At 42.0% G+C, this 21430-nt stretch overlaps 1 protein-coding gene across 1 annotated transcript; it reads right to left on the reverse strand.

The window, feature by feature from the left end:
- Nucleotides 1-1208: 1208 nt before the first annotated feature.
- XRCC1 (X-ray repair cross complementing 1) lies at nt 1209-20653 on the reverse strand. The gene is made up of 18 exons (XM_063435700.1): nt 20569-20653; nt 17203-17345; nt 16059-16151; nt 15532-15639; nt 14356-14514; nt 14104-14184; nt 12865-12985; nt 12111-12229; nt 11208-11346; nt 8915-9143; nt 8198-8314; nt 6939-7041; nt 5884-6052; nt 5746-5803; nt 4888-5015; nt 3664-3754; nt 3278-3353; nt 1209-2556 (listed from the first exon to the last, which is right to left on the reverse strand). Exons 2-18 carry the CDS (start codon nt 17251-17253, stop codon nt 2443-2445), a joined length of 1956 nt encoding a protein of 651 aa, XP_063291770.1. The 5' UTR covers nt 17254-17345; nt 20569-20653; the 3' UTR covers nt 1209-2442.
- Between the last annotated feature and the right edge of the window lie 777 nt (nt 20654-21430).

The raw sequence follows: 21430 nt of genomic DNA on the forward strand, positions 1-21430 counted from the left end.
GAGACCTCATCTTCAATGCCTTGCACATTTTAGTTATCAAGTGTCTAAAATCTGGGATAATAAAGAATATACGTCTCTGATAATTCAGTAGTTGGAGATATGGAGACATTAAATTATAAACTTATCTTGGTAGTGTTTTTTTCCATATTTATACCTGATTATTCACTTCAACCCATGAGTAAGTCTAAGATTACATTTGATGGAAGCGTCAGTAGTAAAGAATAGTAATTCAGTCACACAGTCCTAGGAACAATCTTGTAAAACCTGCTGCTCATTTAATAGGCCCCCTAAGTGGTCCTGGAGTCTTTAGAGTTCAAAATTAGTTTCTCTTTTATACATCAGTGAATGTGTTTGGTGATAATAGTTGTATAACAACATTGTGTCTTGCAATAAACACAGGGAACAAGCTGCCTTATGTTTTACAGCAGCACCTACACCAAAGGCAAATACAATGGAGCCAGGCTATGGTGAAATACTTTACCTTCTTCACTAGACCAGACATTTACACACATTTTTGGCAAACATATCTAAATTTAAAAAACAAAGTGTTCTTTACAGTTTGCTGACTGGCCATTTCAGTCTTTTTTTTTGTTTCTTGACATTTCTGAATTTCGCATTTGAAGAATGAACTTGTAAACCAATGCAATTACCAGTAACAATGTTGTTCTGTCTAGACAAAACAATCATTATACCATTAAGGACCATGATTGACAGAGGATGAGCTCAGTTCTAGGATACATCCATGTACATGTCTTCATTTAATTTTATTTTCTAGATGTCAAACATTTGTTAAATATAGGGGATAAGAAATAAGCATCTGAATAACAGCACCTTTTAGATTATCAAAAAAAAAATATCTGCATTGTGCTAGAACTGTTCTAAAGCTGAGCACATTCTGATGTTGGCTAAAAATGATGTGTGCCCAAATGTCCAATCACAAAAGAAAGTCTGACCTATTCCAAATGACAGTAAGTTACGGTTTATAGTGATCCTTGCTTGAAAAGCCCTTTCTCGAATGGCCATACAGTTTGTGTGTTGCCTATTTTTACCATATTTTATTATCTTACTGTAAAATAAACTTTTAAAGCTGATGAAAGTGATCATGGACAGGTAACTATTTTTTAGGATCCAGTTGATAAATGGGTCCTCAGAAACAGGATCACTTTATACAAAATGATCAGTGGTTAGAACACAGAGCTGCCTCTCCCTTTATATAGACAAAGGAATTGTGTAAGAAAGAAGTTTACAATTACATCAACCGGTTAGCAGAGACATGGCAGTTTCTCCTAATTTCACACCAACATCTAATAGTGCAAATCTACCATAACACACCAACAATATACAAGGTTTGGATTTTTAGTGATGTAGGGCTCTGCATACTAACAATCATCTGAAGGAGTTTCTCTAAATAGATCCCAGAGAAAGTTACATACGTGTTATACAAAAGAGATTTTACTTTTACAGAAAAAAAAAAAAAACAATGATTTTCCTGTCGCTCAAACACACCTAGTACTCAGATTGTAAAGTGTGCAACATAATTCCTTACACACAACTTTACTATTTGGAAACAAAAACAAGAAGAAAAAACAACAATTATACACGGAAAGAAACCGGGCAATTCATTAAAGTGTGTACATTTCTAATTTTAGGCAAATATAGACAATTTAGAAATACAATCTCCAATTCAGCTGTGCTTTCAGTTTGACTATTCTGGTCTATAGGAGTTAATTGCTTTAACAAATCTTACCCATAATTAAACAGCACCCACCATTACCAGATTCACAGATAATGTACTATGGCAAGTTTGATGTAAACTACTTTGGTATTCTGTGGGTCAGGATTACACTGTTGGTCTTGGGTCTAAATTTGGTTCCTGACCTATACATATAGCTTATTTAGGTTTAGGTGTCTGTTTACGGGGCTAAGCTCTGTTAACCTGTGCTCAATCTTAGAAAGAATACCTGTGATCTATACCGCCTATTTTAAAGGATACCGACTGTCCAAGTATTGCTTTTCAATAAAACCAAACATGAATGCCTTGTCTGCCTTGTCCAATTTATCTTATTTTATGGCCCGGAGAGTAAAAATGTCACATAAAAAAAAAAAAAACATTTGGCTATGGTAGTGCCACAAACATTTAAGAAAAGACTTTTCTTTACAATATATACATCACATAAGAGTGACCTTTTTAAAAATGGTATCGGAGAAGGAAAAGTCAAAATACCTAGAACTCTTAACATTAAAGCCACATATCAGTCACTCAGACCAGAGTTGAAGGGTTGGTTAACGGAGAACTCATCTTGGCATTCCTATAGACAGGAAGTGGCTTTTGTCCTATTAACCTGCAATTGCTACACATCCTGGGGCTGGATCATCTGATAGGACTCCTGCTTAACAGCGTTTCTCTTTCATCCTCCAAAGGAAGAATTCTCGTGCTTCGACCTACTCTTGTGGGACCACCACGTACGGCTGGTGAGGGATGCACTTCTGCCTCTCATTGCAATTGTAGATCCAGCGTGGACGGACAAAGGATAAGTTGCCATTTTCATTCAGAGCCTGCGTTAAGGCAATTGAAATATAAAAGTAGAGACAACAAAAAGTCAATTAATAAATGGTGTTACGTATGATGTTTTCATGATCATCTAATATTGCATGAAAAAAAACGCATGCTTGTTCAGGTGAAGTAGCGTTAACAGCCGTTTGAGATGAAGGTAAGATTGTTCTTCCTATGAAGACATTACAGCACTCATGAAGAAAGAAAATGGAAAAAAAAAGAAGGACAATAAGATCACCGAAAAATAATAAGTATCTGGCATTGCACTTGTTTTACACAGTTCCCAATTTACCATGATGCACAGCTTTAGGTTTACACAGCTGCATTGTCAGAGATCAGCTATACTGAAAGAATGATGCCGTGAAGGACGTCTGGCAGCATTATATGGGTGTCATCAGCCAACCCAGAAGTACAGTTTTTCTGCAGAGAATGTCAGTCAGCTGACGCTCACCGACAATGAATGTTGGTGACTTCAGGCTTCTGCAGCTCTTCAGAAGCCGTAAAACATCACCAGACCAACAGGGACCGTCAGGGCCTGGTGTAGACCAAGGTTAGGGGCCAAACCATTGCTTAACAGTTTGCCCCATTACCGGGCCAGGGTACTCCAAGCACCATAACCACTACAGCGGGGTGTTAAGATGCTTGGAATAACCCTTTAATTATATAGTTCACAAACCATCATACCTTGATAAGATAAAAAAAAAAAAAATGAATAAACTTTACCTCCTCAAAGCTGTCATCCCAGTCCTGTGAGGTGATTACAAACTGCACCTTTTCACTCATGTATTCTTCCAGTTCCCTGCAGACACAAAATAAATCCCAATAAGCAGGGATCGGATTCCCTCAGATAACACAGCCAGTTCCTGCTCTCAATTCTTTTAAGACACCTCAGCTGGTTCCTGCTCTCATTCAAGAACATACCCAAAGCCCCAAACTCCATTCTTTCTGAACTCACAGCAGTCATGATTTGCTGACGGTGGCTCTCTCACTAGTGAAGGTGTCGAGTAGTGATTCCAGGTTAATCAGAAAAGACTGAAACATCCAGGTAACAGCCCTTTCGGTAGCATGCATTCCCTCTACAAAACGACACATTGAGTCTTCCTACTCACCCGTTAAAGGCGGTTATATATCTCTGTAACGTCTTGCGCTCTGTGGCAGGGAACTCTCCATACAAAAAGAAGCGTTTACCAGAGAACAAATCTGTAAAGAAATGAAGGAAAAGATTATATACTTAAGTATACACAAAAAAAACAACTGTTTGGTGCTATTGAAACAATAAGAATAAAATTAAATGTGAGGTTCATGTGACCTGAAAATATAAAAACCTTACAGGTATTGCATACAATACAACATTAACAATCTGTTATTTTTCTTGTTTTATGGAACTTGGGCCTCAGAGTTTAAAAATGTTGCCTTGTTGTGATTTAGCCATTGTGATCGCTCACTGGATCGAGCTGTCACAACCACAGGTTCGATTCCTGGCAAGTCCATCTCAAGCTTTCATCCATCCATCCATCCATCCAAAGTCAAGACTTGAGCACCCATTATGTTATGTAATAAAATCATCTAGACCCCAGAACACTTACAAAGTAGCAAAAAGCTAAACGTACCTCTCCAGGTTAAAGGACCACTAACAGTTACCCAGACCATTAGATCTCATTGAAGTGGCACAGGTGCAGTGGTCCTTTAGCTTTAACACTGCAATGTAAACATTGCAGTGTTGTAGAAATTATGATTGCATGGGTAAAGGGACACTATAGCTTACTAAAGTGGTCTGGGTGCAGTGACTGTCTCCTTAACCCCACAATGTTAATTATTGCCATTTCCGAGAAACTGCAAAAACTACATTGCAGGACTAAGACTGTGAGACGTTTGGTCGCCTAACAGATGCTGGACGTCAATACGTTTTGCATGAGGACATTCAGCATCGGTAAAATTAGGAAAGCCTAATGGGCTGCGGTGGCCACTCTTATACCAAAATTTGACTGCTGCAGTGAGGAAGTTTTCTGTCCCGTTAAGAGATTTTGCCTTTGAACTAATAGCAGCAAAGTAAATGGTTAGTGTCGACAGGGTTCTCCAAATGTTGCTGAACTACAACTCATTATGCTTTGGATTAAATAATCAGAGAATCATGGGAGTTGTAGTTCAGCAAGAGTCATGGTGTAGGACTCACCGAGAGGTTTTGCCCTGACGTGGAAGGTGAGCTTACACTGTAATGGCCATTGGAGTGATATTACAAATACCTCCAGTTACTTAAATGTGCATAGGGATTTGGGATAGTGTTCAAGTAATTTTCTTCTTCGTTTTTAAGGTCTGATATATAACAAACGCACCTGGTAGTTCAGGAATGGGAAGATCAACCTCGGCTTCTTCTTCCACATCTGTGTTCTCGTCTGTTGAGCCTGCGTAGGGGTCATCTATTGACATGGGCTCCTTCTTTACAGGTTTCCCAGCATTTGGCCTAAAATCGAGAAAGGAGATATGAAATACTAAAGCTCCCTCAAAAATCTTACAAGCAGCACTGATCCTGAATCCCAAAGCAGACGGTAAAAGACTCAAATTATCCTCTCATCGCTTAACCTAGCAAGGCTGCCAACACAAGCTTTCTTATCAGTCCATCAACCAATACCAAACATGTAGTGGTGCTTTCTGTCAGTCCTAACCACCATACACTGGAAAGAGACTGTGATCAGGATAACAGTGTAATACTGTAAGATTCTTTGATGTACATGCTGGCATACTAAACAAGCCAAGGCAAAAAAAAATTAAAAAATCTCAAGCCAAGCAGGAAATAAATTATTTTTTTTTATATTGAAGTTTTGAGTTTAACGCATTATTATTAGCATTTATACCGTGCCAAAATAATGCACAACACCTCACAATTATACTGAGAGGATATTTAGAGGTCTTCCCAAACAAGCTTACAAGAAGAAAAAGTAGAAAAAAACAAAAACACATTCAGAACTCTTATACGAGAATTGCGCAAAGAACAGAGCTCAACAACTGTAACCGTGAATAGTCAATGTAACGTGTAAAGACACCCGTGTTTTTCTTTAGCATTATTCCAGCATGAGAGGCCAGGAAAGAGTCGCTGGCTGTCAACACAGCTTTTCTACATGTGTTTTATTTACAGAGTAAGAAATGTCATGGACAGTGTTAATACACACACCAGTACAGAACAATGTACATACCCTACTAGATCATCCTCCGTGTCACTTCCTGAGCCGTCCGCTTGCTTTCTTTCAACTCCTGAAAATGAGATTATTAATTCACAATACATGTAAGATGTAGCAGTGCTTTTTAAAGCTAACTTCCCATCACCTATCTACCTGCTTTTTCCTCATCTGTACTTGCACCAAATTCATCCTCCTGTTTGGTCACTAAAGGTTTGGGTTTTTCGTCTTCATGGTCTTCATCTTTTACAGGGACTTTAGATGGCTTTGCTTTGGGGGGGCTGGACCCTTGATTTTTGTGGTTTGTTCGGCCAGAATCTGTATTCTGAAATGAGACATCTGGGGTGTCAAGTAAGACCGAGAGCAAAGTTCCCTTGTCCAAGATAGGTGAAAAGAAACCCAGGTCTATGAAGCTGAATCTTTCTGACATCCTTGCTAATGCTCTTGATCCAAAATTATAGAAATGATTTGCAATGACGCAAATTCCAACACGGACTTCTTGATTTCAAAATTACAATCCAGTATCGTCCTGAATAAACTCCTTTAATATTTATACAATAATCACAAATTATACAAATCTGCCCTACTAAAATAATGTCCGTATCGATATTCTTTCTGTAAAAAATCTTTCATGTTGCAAAAAGTGAAATATCGATGGATGATAGGATTGCTGCAACTACTGGAGGAATCCTGCATATTATCGTGGGTCATCATCTTTTGGCTAGGAGATTAACCCCTTAAGGACCAAACTTCTAGAATAAAAGGGAATCATGACATGTCATGTGTCCTTAAGGGGTTAAAGGTGCTGAACTGTAACTGTATCTCTAAAACTTAAGTGGTGTTTGAACAATGGTAATGGCTTACTATTGCTGGTGTGCTACACGCTGGCTGTCCTAATTCTGCAGTGAAGAATAAAGCCACCATTTTTACAAAGGATAGGCATTTCGACACTTCTCTGATTTAACAGGCTGGAGTAAACACATCCACAGAAGTCTATAGGAGAAGGTATTTAAGATATGTGCCAGTCCCTGTGATTACACATCATTCTCATGGTATACATGGAAATGTAGAATTAAACGATCAACAGAAATCTATAAGAGAAGGTATTCAAGATATGTGCCTATGGAAAGGTAGAACTAAACTATGACAAGTGCACATGAATATTTAGTAGGAGTATACCATGACCTGCACACACTCCAGAGAATATTTACCGTTCTGTGGGCTGGGGCTTTTGGTCTGGGAGGCAAATCTTCCTCACTGTCATTACCATCATCCTCACTCTCACTGCTGGAGTCAGCCGTGGCCATCAAATATCTGAGATAAAAACACTCCCAGTCATCAGTGAAACAACAAATAATGTACACTTGGTATTTACCATTTTGAAGGGTCAGTTTAAGTAGCAAAATCACTTTAGCTTACTGATGTGGTTTACATGTATAGAGCATGCCCCTGCAATGTCACTGCTCAACTCTCTGCTGATTATATGTTAAATACATTTATATCTGCAGCCCTAGCCACACCTAAATTGGCTGTCAATCACACAGCCTCACTATAAACTTCCTGAAAATGCATATCAATTTTGTATCACATAATAGCACACTGTTTTGCCATATAATTTGTAAAAGATCCAGTATTTAGCTATGATGGATAAATATATATTTTAATTAAAGGACCACCATAGTGCCAGGAAAACAAACTTGTTTTCCTGGCACTATAGTGTTAATAGGTCCCCCCCACCCTCATGGCCTCCTCCCGCCGGACTCTAGGGGGAGAAAGGGGTTAAAGGCTTACCCGTTCTGTGAAAATCACAGTGAGAAGCACTGAAGCGCCTCTAACAGCAGTCAATGAGACAGCTACTAGAGGCTGGATTAACCCTAACGTAAACATAACAGTTTCTCTGAAACTGCTATGTTTACAGCAGGCAGGGTTAACCCTAGATGGACCTGGCACCCAGACCACTTCATTGAGCTGAAGTGGTCTGGGTGCCTATAGTGGTCCTTTAAGGTCTATTTACAGGTATGTCTTTAGAGCTGTTATATATATATTAATATATTTAATAAACCGTTAGTTGAGTAAGTGTTAAAGATGTGGTATTGTAAATCTCCATGTATCTACAAAGCTTTTGATTAAGCGCTGTCCATCACAAACACGGAAATTTGTGAAGAACAAAACGGGTGCCCCATAGGTCAGCTTAGATGCAGAGGCACGTTCTGCAGCTAAGAGCAAGTAGGATTTTAGGCAGTTAAGAAGGAATTTAATAATTTATAATAAATGCATATTGTGTGCTCTTTTTAAAACGCATTAAACAATATCCATTCTGTAACCATTCCCTCTAACTCTACAATTATCATACATCGGCAACTAGTCAACGTATGCCACAAATGAAAACAGAGCACTCCCTCTTCTACTCTATAAGCCGCTTCATTGCCTTCACATGGCTGCATGGCATGGATGAGCAAGACGCTCTTACTTTTTACTTGGCAAACGCTGCTGCTTCTTGTAACAGTCCAAGACCCACTCTTTGCGCACGATGGTGCCTCCTGCTGCTTTCACTTGACTGTATTTGGGGGTGTTGGCAAATGCACATCTGGAAAAATAAACAGGCAGAGATTAGATTCCATTTTATAGGGGGCAGCAATTTGACCAAAGCTGCCAGGGGTGCAAGCCATCTCCTTGAAATTCTATTATTTGGGAAAAGCACAGAGGATTAGTAGGAAAGAGTTCGTAGTCACCATTTCAGTATTTTGTTGTTCCTTTTTTTAATTTTAAAATATTGCAACAAATTATTATTTGGGACTTTGGGTTTTCAATCCATTTATATTCCAGAATTGACGAATCTGCAGGCAATTTGGGTTTTAAAATGTCCAGATTCCTATCCTTTGTATTGAATTTAACATTCTGGACATTTTGTTTGTCAAATCTAAGCTAGCCTGAATCCAATTTATGCGTTGGATCTCATCAATGAACATGCTTCAAATTGCCTTTTTTTCCAGAAATAAAATATTTAATGTCAAATCTGCTATTAGTTTTAAATGAAACAATACAGAAGCAAATTGGGACTTCATCAAATAACCCTCTTAATTGTTGTGTGTAGAATGCTTGTGTTATCTCACAGTCCTCCTGTAAACTACATCTGAACTTTTCAATAAAACGGAAACATTTTACATGATTTCATCCCAGAACATACATGAGGTGAGTACTGTCTGGTGTCCAGTCTGGTCTGTACTTGGCACCCATCTCCAGCGCTTTGTCCCGTAGATCAGATCTGAAAGGGTTCTGGAACCCACTGAGCACAAACACTGTCCCTTGCAAAATGCGCCCCATCTCCACAGGCTGTGAGGCAGAGGGGGATTTTTTGTGAGATGGCTTCTCCGGGGGTGAAGATTTCTTTGCTGCAGGTGCAGTAGAAGGTTCAACTGAAACAGAATCACAGAATAAGGTGGATTTTGCAAGTAACTGAGGAACATGAAGACCTGAACCCACAAAAGAACAAGAGTAACGGCTAACTGTGCCAACCCCCCATCCCCCATGAAACCAAGTTTTCCATAATGCAAATGAGACTCCAGATATTTGCTTTGGGATCTTGGGACTTGTGGATTTTCAAAAATGTATATGAAACAAAATTTTTTTAAGGGTTAATTAACCACCATAACCACTTCATCTGTAAATGGAATGGTATCAATGGTTAGAGTGCAAAGATCTTCTCACTGCAGCCTCTCTCTCAATGTTGGCGCTTTAGAAATAATAATGTGTGAGGTTCTCACTGTTTGAGCACCATCTAGTGGCTGCTGGTGTAACAGCCACTAGAGGAGTGTATAGCCCTTCAAATTAAAAATTGCCCAAAACTGCAACGATTTACAGTGTTTAGCTAAACCATAGGGCAATGCACCCTGACCCCTTCATTGAAATTGGTCTTGGGTGCTTAGAGTGTTCCTTTAAACACTCACTGAGAAGTCTTTACGTAAAGAGTAACAGAATGCCACAACGGTTTTTACAGTCTGGTAGAATAGTTACATTCTAAAAAACACAGACCAAGGATGAATGCAAGAGCACCACATTTGTGTGAAGTTTATTTTATAATAAACTGCCAGAATTAGCAGTTATGTCTATATTTGAGAATAGAGATCATCCCAGTAATAATAATAGCATGTAACCAGGAAAGGTACGTTTAGCTTTTTTTCCAGTTTCCAAGTACACACTGGGGATTCTTAAAGATTAAGTGTTGGGTTGTCTTTAGCAGGAGCAAAACCAGTAGCCATGAGAGAGCAGCTGGACTAGAGCCACTGTGTGCTCTCACTGCCTTCATTACAGATAAACTAGATGGGAGATCAAAGACAGTGTGTGCTGGGATCATTGGTTGTATAATTAGTGCATTTATGGACTTAATCCCTGTTGGAAGAGGCAGTGCATCATTTTAACTAGAACTGAAAAAACAAAATGTTTGAAAAAAGATGGTGTGCACTTCCTGACCATTAGTCTCAGTTTCTTAAAGGACCACTATAGGCACTCAGATCACTTCAGCTTAATGAAGTGGTCTGGGTGCCAGGTCCCCCTAGTTTTAACCCTGCAGCTGAAAACAGTAGTTTCAGAGAAACTGCTATGTTTACATTGCAGGGTTAATCCAGCCTCTATTGCCTGTCTCACTGACAGCCACTAGAGGCCGCTTTCGCGATTCTCAGTGAGTAAATCGCACTTATTTGACGCTGGATGTCCTCACAGAGTACAGCATCAAATAAGATCCCCATAGGAAAGCATGGAGTAATGCTTTCCTATGGGCAGGTTTGAATGCGCACGCTTCTTGCCGCGCATGCGGGTCCACTTGGAAGCCGTTGTCGGCAGGGGAGGAGAGGTCACCAGTGCAGAGGGAGCCCGGCGCTGAATTAAAGTAAGTGGCTGAAGGGGTTTTAACCCCATCAGCCACTGGGCTTATGGGGTTAAAACCCCTTCAGCCACTTACCTGAAGGAGGGGGGCTATTAACCCTATAGTGCCAAGAAAAACTGGTTTTCCTGGCACTATAGGATCCCTTTAATGTCACATGTACGTATCAACCTAGATGAAACCTGTATTCTACGTTACTATATAAAACCTTTGATAGTATACAGACATTGCTACACAAACTATAACACTATACAGACATTGCTACACAAACTATAACACTATTCAGACATTACTACAGTAGTAGAGTGGCCCCATTGTCAATATACCACAACGCAAACATAAAATTATATTTGCGTTACATACAAAATTTCCAAATTAGGGATAGCCAGTTGGTTGAGCTCTGCTTGTTGCAGGTCTATAAATTGTGTGGTGCTCTCTCTGTCTACTGCAGAGCATACCGGCTGTGCAAGAATCATGGAAGATTTGTTAATTAACAGTTGGTTGCTCTGAGCCAGTAAAATGGTTTGCGTGCACTGTAAATAACTCACTGTTTTTTTTAATTTTAGATCAATCCTGAGAGGAGAGACCAATCAGTGATTACCTTTCATCTTTTTAGTGGCTGGCTGGGAGGTGCTCTCTTTTGGACGAGATGGTGACTCCTTGATGTCCGTTTTCTTGGCAGGAGCATGGCTTGTAGATTCCTTGTTAAACTCAAACTTTCGCTTGCCAGAAGACGGATCCTAAATACATCAATTTAAGGAATTAATGCTTCCATGGATTTACAGGAAAAATGGGTGGGCATTCGCACAGATACATCTATCTATGTCTACCTTGAAATAAAGGTTTGTGGACGGGTTTTATTTAAACTACTACTATGTGAAAGAACCAATTTAAAAAAAAAAAAAAAATAATGAAAACTTTTGCCTAAAAACTAATTTTCCCTGCTGCCCAAATTGTTTGTGTGTTTCTATTGCCACAGACATGGAAATTCAAGTATACTAGGAGTAGAATGAAACGTGTATTGTGCTGGACTTAAACAGCTATTACTTTGGGGGACTTTCCAAACCTCACCATAATGACAGTTTTTGATTTCATAAAATGCACTTGATTTTTATGTATTTGCTAGTGATACCTGGGCACCTATGGTCCTGCATGTATAGAATAAGTTTTAATGCACAGGTGAAAAAAAAAAGAGTTGTCCCTCGTTCTTCTGTACTAGATGAGCTGTGACTAGTTAAGTATTTTTGTTTCTCTGACCCCATTTCGCTGGTGTAATGGGATTTTTGTCTCAGTAAATGAGAGACATACACCAGCGCTTCTAGTTCAAGTGAATGAGAATCCTCCAGTGGCTGCGCTGACCATACTTTGATTACATGTACTGTATTTAATTACTGTATTCTGACCCCTGAAATAATGCCGCTGTGTCTCCAAATTGATGCGCATGTTGCTGAGATACATTTCCTAATTATGACCGATCCAGTGAGAATATCAGTGTATGCTGTACCTTTTGAGTGGTGCTGCTGGGGGGCGTTTTAACCGTTTGTTTTTCACTGTTGCAACTGGTCTCTGTAGAGCTGCTGCCCTGCAAGGCTGCCGATGCATAACTCAGTGTGGTTTGTGGAGCTATAAAAACAATTTTTTTTTTTTTTTTAAAAAGCAATAAATTAAAAAAACATTTTTGTTTTAAAATGAGAAGAAAAAAAAAAATCGAAAAAGTTTTAACATACACAAAATGAGCAAATAGATCAGGAGAAATGATCAGTGACATGAGATGTAGGGGCTCAGAAAGAATGCAATGAAAAGTATCAAGTAAGCTTTGAAGTTTGTATATACTTCATTTTTGCATGAATTTACATTTTCAATAGAATACTATATTTGTAATATTAAAATGTAAATGTATTTTACACTTTGCTTATTTAAGGCACCATAACCATTACATGTTATTGTAGTGGTTATAGTTCCATTTTCGCATCAGTAATATTAATTTCTTCCAAACTTATTGGTTAAGAGCATCAACTGACATGTTTAGCCCATCATAGCCATTCAAATAAAGGCAAAACTGATATTGTTAATGTAAGAGCGAAACATTAGCAGTCCAGGGAGAGGGGGAAGGTTGTGTTCTACGGCTTTCAGTCAAACTGCTTGAAAATGACAAGGACAGTGCCTGCAGCACCAATATCTCTGCCAAGGCACACAGGTAATGGTTTATTTCAATAGTCATGTAACCATGGCACAATAAGCACTTACACTATACATACCTTTTGATGGAATGTCTTGCGGTTTGCTGGTGCGGCTGAAAAAGAGGCTGCCTGGTTGCATAGAAGGCGAGTCTTCATCATCATCTTCCTTCACCTTAAACTGGCCCAACTTGGTGACTCTCTGCACAGTAGAAATCATTGTGCTTTAATTAACTTAAAAACCAGAGTTATCTTTATTATACTGAATCTCATTGTAGAAAACCAGAACAAATAAAAACAAATGACGAAATAAAGCCTAAGTTGTCATACTCTTTGGCACAATGCTAGTAAACTGTCCTGTTGGCAAATATCATGTGGATAGCTATACAAGAGTGCAAAAAATTATTATTTTTTTAATTGTGAAAACTGCTTCCACTGATGTATGTACCGGTGGGATGAATATTTCACCACTGTATCTCCCGTTCACTTAGGGTTTAAACTATAAGGGGAATTGTGGAGAAGGAATTGAAAACTTCCGACAAAAATAACCAAGCAGGAAAAAATGCAAAGTTGGATATTTTTTTCTCAACTTGTACTATTTGTGCCTTAACTTCGAAAATCTCTTGTAAATTATCTAGTGCCTAGTTCAGTTATAAGACCCTAGTTTAGTGAACAGATTAGTCCCAATTCTTACACGTTGCCAGTTAACCATGATTTTAGGCCGGTGAAATAGCTCAGTAGGCCGGTGAAATAGCTCAGTGGGCTAATGCATCAGCAGAATCTGTTCTAACCCTTGGGTCGCAGGCTCAGCCCTTCATCCTTCCGAGGTAGATACAATGAGTACCATTAAATTGGGATAGTTACAACCCCTGGATGTTGGGCTATGGTAACATCCCCAGGACGTACTTGGAAACCAGAGTAATCTGAATGTACCTTTCCTGGTTAAATACTTTGTTATTATTATTATGTAGAGAAGGGGTGCCCCCTGAAGTTGTTTCATTTTAAAGGGAGTTGTAGTTTTACAACAACATCTGGGGATCTACCTTTTGGGCTCCCCTGCTCTATATTATGTTTAACTGGCTAAAGTGAGATTTCAAAGTGAATTCCAAATTGAGGGTCAGAGAAACTTTACTGAAAGCTGACAGAGAATTTTGCCAGTTTGGCTACTTTGGCCTTAAATGTTAAAATTCTTTTTGAACTCACTTTTAATTCTCAGTTAAGTGAATAACCCCGAGCTGAGAATATTTCCATAGAGTGATTAAACTAGCCCCCAGGGTAAAAGGACTAGAAACTGACCGATCAAACCTTCATATCACATACCGAAGAAACATCGCTGGGTGAGGGGTCATCTTTCTCTGGTGGGGAGTTGAAACGTATAAATGACAGTCCATAGGCCATATTCTAAAGAAAGAAATAAACAACAACAGTTTCTGACATGAGCAGAGATTCTAGAATAATTAAATAGAACAAATTACCCAGCCTTTAAAAAAAAACAATAGTAATTCAGTGTTTGATCCATTTCTCAAGCAGTAACACAGAAACACTCCGTTAGATTGCAGACACCTCACTTACTTTATTGTAGGGTTGAGTGCACACTATCTTTGCCCTGTCCCATTTCTTCTCTGCTGTGGCCTTCACCAGCTTGTCTGATCCAAACATCCGGAGTCGGTTACGGTTTTTCTCGCTCTTGCTCTCACTAGGAGACATGAACGACGATGTGGCCAAAATCACCTGACACAGAGGGAACATTAGTTAATGTTTTTTCTCTCCACTCTAGAGGAATATTCAAAGAGAAAACATGGCATGCCTCAGTGATCTCAAACAAATCCCGTACTCTATTCAAAGGACATACCGAATACACTGGCAGAGTTACTCACTGAAGTGGGAATTGTTGGGTATTTACCTTGAATTTCATATTTAAGGCCAAAATAACTGAATTGGAAAAATTCTCACTGTCAGCTTACTTCAATTATTTTGGTCTAACATTTTAAATTCACTTTCAATTTTTAACAACTCTCCCATAAGTAAATAACCCTGCGGACTGGTCAATCTCACACCAGAACAAATCTCCAATAGTTTTTTTTATCACCTGAAACTGATTTTGTCACCCACCAGCTCGCTGATCTAATTTAGGCAGATGGCTCTCTTTCAAAACAGCATAGGCCCTATGAGTAAAATATTATAACAGAGGTAATAAGGGGGCTAATTTATATCACCTCAGAGAAGTGCACCAAAAAGATACTTTGTGAATGCAAGCTCTCCCAGGACGAGTTTTAGTGGTGGTTTTATTAAATAAAAATGGAAACACTATGAAATAAAGGTTTCTCTACTAAGCTACCCTCAGTTGAATTACTGCCTGGGTTTCATGGACTGCTTTTGTGATAGGATCAGAAATACAAAACAGAAAGAAAACTTTGCAGTATGTCTGTGGTCTCAGTACGATGTATCAACAACGCTGCATATTTCTTATGGGATCCAGCATTTAAAACGTGAGGGAAAAAGTTTGTTTTTGGATGGGGAAGGGGAGGCAAGGACAACCTTTAAATTAACCAGACTGATTAACTTTAAAAAGCAAAGAAACGTATGCAGATGGATTCGAGAACACAGCTTAATTTAATTATCAGAGATCATGACAACACACAAAATGTTTAAAAATCTTTTTAAGGTTTAATGTTCCTGCACCAATGACTTCATCATTAACTATCAAAGTGATCTCTCTCCAGCAAATTTAAAGGTATAAATTCTCACCTCATACTCCTGCTCACTGGCAGAGGTGGAGTGTCCCACCAGCACCTCCACGAAGGCTGAGCACTCATTACCGATGTCAATGCTGTGAATCTGCTCCTCCTTCTCAAACTGAACCAAAAAACAAACAGCCTCAGTGGAATACTATTACAGAAATGATGCACTATTTACCCATTACAATTTTACACAATAATTCTGTGTGCTTTTTGCTTTGACCTAGACATGTTTTTAAATAAATGCTGGTTTCCCAAGTTGTCACGATTGTAGCATGCAAGCCTTTTAACAGTCTCTACAGAGCAGTATCTCTTTAACCCCTTAAGGACACATGACATGTGTGACATGTCATGATTCCCTTTTATTCCAGAAGTTTGGTCCTTAAGGGGTTAAAGTGCAACCATTGTGGTGCAGTGACAACAAATACAAGCATGAGCCAATAGATTGCATAAGAAAGAATCTAAATAAGTTTTTCTTATAAATTCCTCATTTTAAACGATTTGAAGTCTCCCTCTTTCGTTCCCTTAGATTCATACCTGCAAAATCACAGAGACCTGCTTCTCGCCAACTAGCCTGGATCTCCATTTGTGAAATGTATCACTTCTCAGCAAGTTCTCCGCTGTGTGAGTCTGGGAGGAAAACAGACGTGTTCGTGAAACAAATGCAACATCCACCTCAGAGATAGAAAACCTCTCTAACCTATATCCCAAAGAAATGTTTGTATATCCTGCAGCACCTGTGGTTTAATATATCTCCACTGGTGCTCAAAGTTTCCACTAGCAAGGCAAAAATGGAGCCATAGCAAATTCACCCCAGGTGAGTATGCAATGGACTTTCCAATAGACAAATATCTTAAGGCCTGTTAGTAGTGCAGGAATTGACATTTTAGGTCCTGATAGCTACACTGCACAGTGCTGCAAATTATTATTATGTTATTTACGTAGCGCCATCAAATTCCGCAGCACTTTACAATGGGTGGACAAACAGACATGTAGTTGTAACCAGACAAGTTGGACACACAGGAACAGAGGGGTTGAGGACCCTGCTCAATGAGCTTACATGCTAGAGGGAGTAGGGTAAAATGACACAAAAAGGTAAGGATAGTATTAGACTAGTGACAGTTGCAGAAGAGGAATCAGTCATGAGCTATAAAACAGTTTAATTGATACGCTTTTATGAAGAAGTGGGTTTTTAACGATTTTTTTGAAGGAGTGGAGACTGGGTGAGCATCTAACGGAGGAGGGAAGCAAGTTCCACAGGAACGGTGCAGCCCTCAAGAAATCTTGAAGGCGAGCATCAGAGGTGGGAGTACGGACAGAAGATAGACGTAAGTACTATACAAGTGGACAAACTAGAGGAACCCTCAAAGCACCATAACCACCCTGATCCTGGTGTGGTCATATTGTAAAAAGCTAAACCGTTACAGTATGGTCTGAAAACCTGCTTGGGTCTTGCTGGATGTCTGCAGCCTTCGCTTCCAGTCTTCCCCAGCAGGAAAATCCATTGAGCTCCAAGGCATGTAGCACTGTCCTCATTGCCTGAGAGCGTCAGTTAAACACTCAGACAATGAGCATAATCCTGAACCAGAAATAAATGCTAGCCAACAGGTAAAAAGAACCACGAAGTGATACCTGGATCTGAATACAACAACCTGTATTCTTTAGACTGTATGTTACTCACGTTATCTGCACTGCTGCAGGAAACCACATGCTTCAATTTGATTTCAGGCATTGTTTTCAAACACTGGCTCTCAGCTAGGAGTTCAATACGCGCTTTTCTACTTCAGATATAGGAACACTGCCGCAATCTTCCACTTCATGTATCTAGGACGAGACAAAAGCATAACCGTGACATTAAAATAAATACATATTAAAAAAAGATCAATTAAAGAGAAATATCATACAGACTAGCAGAATAGGTAAAATAAGGAAATGCTTTGTGTATGGGTGCTGAGGAGGAGAAAAACACTTTAAATCAATCTCAGGATTCTAATAGATTTTATAAAATGTAAGGGTATTCAAATAGCAACAATCTAGCTGTTTACAAGCTACATGAACATTAAATGTGCAGATTTACAGATATTTTTAAAATGCCTACTGCATGTAATCTTAGTATTGTCACTGGCTGCAATCCAGACACGTGGTAGTTACATGCTACAGAGTGTTTCTCCGCTATAATTACAATAACTGTGGAATTCAACATACAGGTTAGGGATCTCTTGAAGACTGCAATTGCTGCTCATGACATGTTTTCATTCATCATTTCAGGACTGTCTGTGACAGTCGCATCTTTCTATCTCTATACCTCACAGATACCCTGATATTGAGATGCTGTGGCTTTTACAAGACTGACATTAGCGAGCCCAAAACATTTACTCCAGGCTGGCTAGTGATGCTCCAATGAAACTGCTAGAGATGGAGCCCAGTACCAAAAGGGTGAAATCCAGCACATACAGACTCCAGGCACCATGACCACCACACATCATGTATACAGGGCTATCTCCAGGCAGGGTGTGCGCGCACCCTGCGTATACAGGGCTACCTCCAGGCAGGGTGCGCAGAGACTATACAGGGCTATCTACATGCAGAGTTCACGCACAGTGTATGTGAGTGGGGGGGGGGGGGGTGCTGGGTGTATACACTCAGTGTGTGAGTGGGGGGGGGGGGGGTGCTGGGTGTATACACTCAGTGTGTGAGTGGGGGGGTGCTGGGTGTATACACTCAGTGTGTGAGTGGGGGGGTGCTGGGTGTATACACTCAGTGTGTGAGTGGGGGGGTGCTGGGTGTATACACTCAGTGTGTGAGTGGGGGGGTGCTGGGTGTATACACTCAGTGTGTGAGTGGGGGGGTGCTGGGTGTATACACTCAGTGTGTGAGTGGGGGGGTGCTGGGTGTATACACTCAGTGTGTGAGTGGGGGGGTGCTGGGTGTATACACTCAGTGTGTGAGTGGGGGGGTGCTGGGTGTATACACTCAGTGTGTGAGTGGGGGGGTGCTGGGTGTATACACTCAGTGTGTGAGTGGGGGGGTGCTGGGTGTATACACTCAGTGTGTGAGTGGGGGGGTGCTGGGTGTATACACTCAGTGTGTGAGTGGGGGGGTGCTGGGTGTATACACTCAGTGTGTGAGTGGGGGGGTGCTGGGTGTATACACTCAGTGTGTGAGTGGGGGGGTGCTGGGTGTATACACTCAGTGTGTGAGTGGGGGGGTGCTGGGTGTATACACTCAGTGTGTGAGTGGGGGGGTGCTGGGTGTATACACTCAGTGTGTGAGTGGGGGGGTGCTGGGTGTATACACTCAGTGTGTGAGTGGGGGGGTGCTGGGTGTATACACTCAGTGTGTGAGTGGGGGGGTGCTGGGTGTATACACTCAGTGTGTGAGTGGGGGGGTGCTGGGTGTATACACTCAGTGTGTGAGTGGGGGGGTGCTGGGTGTATACACTCAGTGTGTGAGTGGGGGGGTGCTGGGTGTATACACTCAGTGTGTGAGTGGGGGGGTGCTGGGTGTATACACTCAGTGTGTGAGTGGGGGGGTGCTGGGTGTATACACTCAGTGTGTGAGTGGGGGGGTGCTGGGTGTATACACTCAGTGTGTGAGTGGGGGGGTGCTGGGTGTATACACTCAGTGTGTGAGTGGGGGGGGTGCTGGGTGTATACACTCAGTGTGTGAGTGGGGGGGTGCTGGGTGTATACACTCAGTGTGTGAGTGGGGGGGTGCTGGGTGTATACACTCAGTGTGTGAGTGGGGGGTGCTGGGTGTATACACTCAGTGTGTGAGTGGGGGGTGCTGGGTGTATACACTCAGTGTGTGAGTGGGGGGTGCTGGGTGTATACACTCAGTGTGTGAGTGGGGGGGTGCTGGGTGTATACACTCAGTGTGTGAGTGGGGGGGTGCTGGGTGTATACACTCAGTGTGTGAGTGGGGGGGTGCTGGGTGTATACACTCAGTGTGTGAGTGGGGGGGGTGCTGGGTGTATACACTCAGTGTGTGAGTGGGGGGGGTGCTGGGTGTATACACTCAGTGTGTGAGTGGGGGGGGTGCTGGGTGTATACACTCAGTGTGTGAGTGGGGGGGGTGCTGGGTGTATACACTCAGTGTGTGAGTGGGGGGGGTGCTGGGTGTATACACTCAGTGTGTGAGTGGGGGGGGTGCTGGGTGTATACACTCAGTGTGTGAGTGGGGGGGGTGCTGGGTGTATACACTCAGTGTGTGAGTGGGGGGGGTGCTGGGTGTATACACTCAGTGTGTGAGTGGGGGGGGTGCTGGGTGTATACACTCAGTGTGTGAGTGGGGGGGGTGCTGGGTGTATACACTCAGTGTGTGAGTGGGGGGGGGTGCTGGGTGTATACACTCAGTGTGTGAGTGGGGGGGGTGCTGGGTGTATACACTCAGTGTGTGAGTGGGGGGGTGCTGGGTGTATACACTCAGTGTGTGAGTGGGGGGGGGTGCTGGGTGTATACACTCAGTGTGTGAGTGGGGGGGTGCTGGGTGTATACACTCAGTGTGTGAGTGGGGGGGTGCTGGGTGTACACACTCAGTGTGTGAGTGGGGGGGTGCTGGGTGTACACACTCAGTGTGTGAGTGGGGGGGGTGCTGGGTGTACACACTCAGTGTGTGAGTGGGGGGGGTGCTGGGTGTACACACTCAGTGTGTGAGTGGGGGGGGTGCTGGGTGTACACACTCAGTGTGGGAGTGGGGGTTGCTGGGTGTATACACTCAGTGTGTGAGTGGGGGGGTGCTGGGTGTATACACTCAGTGTGTGAGTGGGGGGGTGCTGGGTGTATACACTCAGTGTGTGAGTGGGGGGGTGCTGGGTGTACACACTCAGTGTGTGAGTGGGGGGGGTGCTGGGTGTACACACTCAGTGTGTGAGTGGGGGGGTGCTGGGTGTACACACTCAGTGTGGGAGTGGGGGGGTGCTGGGTGTATACACTCAGTGTGGGAGTGGGGGGGTGCTGGGTGCATACACTCAGTGTGGGAGTGGGGGTGCTGGGTGTATACACTCAGTGTGTGAGTGTGAGTGCAGCCCCTGGGAGTGTGAACTCACTGTGCTGCTCCGCCGGTGATTCACACACTGTTTCAGTGGAGATGCCGCGCACGAACCTCCCGCCCCGGAAGTGATCCCCTCACAGGCAGGCTGGGACTCGATTCTTGGCAGCAGCACTTCCGTTACCTTACACTCGGAAGTTGTAGCCTCCATCTTGGTACACCCAGAAGGCTAGCACTATAGGCGGAGTCCGCCATGTTTGTACACCGCGCGTGCTACGTGAGAGCTGGCTGGAGCACCATCTTTGTAGAGCGCGCTAGAGGGGGTAGTGGCGGCCATCTTTGTACACCCATGGTGTTTGCATTACTGGGCATTGGGCACTATCTCTCAGATACTCAGCCATCTTGTTTTCCTGGACACATCATGTCTTCACACCCTGCAGTATATAGCATTCACATTCTGCTTCCCCTATGATTAGCTTAATTATTTCTTACAGCAGATTATTGTGACATGCTGCAAGGCCAGCACTTTTCATGCACTGCACATAGCTATAAAGGGCTGGCTATTGTTTTTGAGCAGTACGGCTGTTACCTGGGATCCCTGGCAGTCTGTGGTCCAATCCCACTTCACAGACAGTGCACTGCAGTGGTTATGGTGCCAGTTGTTCCATAATAAATTGTCAGTCAATTTACAAAGTGTATCCCACCTGGCTGTGTCCGCCTGTGGCCATTCTGGTCTGCAGAGATACGCTAAAGCGGTAACTCTCAAAATAAATTTAAAAAAGTGACATACCTTGAAATAGTCCCTTGGTGCACTGCTTAGGGTCAGTTTCTCCAACCAGTAGCATCTTGTTCTGATCCATGGGGACTGTCCTATACCATAAATCCCTCTCCAGCAGAGGGTTTATATGTTGAGTACTTTA

Source organism: Pelobates fuscus, chromosome 11 (genome assembly GCF_036172605.1).
Source record: "Pelobates fuscus isolate aPelFus1 chromosome 11, aPelFus1.pri, whole genome shotgun sequence".
In the NCBI taxonomy this organism is placed as follows: Eukaryota; Metazoa; Chordata; class Amphibia; order Anura; family Pelobatidae; genus Pelobates; species Pelobates fuscus.

Bases quoted from the DNA above. Each gene is read 5' to 3' on its own strand.
- XRCC1 (XM_063435700.1), bottom strand. From the start codon at position 17,253: ATGCCTGAAATCAAATTGAAGCATGTGGTTTCCTGCAGCAGTGCAGAT. The intron at 14,515-15,531 runs GTGAGAATTTAT...CCTCTGTGTCAG, and splicing joins CCAGTGAGCAGGAGTATGAG to GTGATTTTGGCCACATCGTC. The intron at 14,185-14,355 runs GTAAGTGAGGTG...TTCTTTCTTTAG, and splicing joins GCACTCAACCCTACAATAAA to AATATGGCCTATGGACTGTC.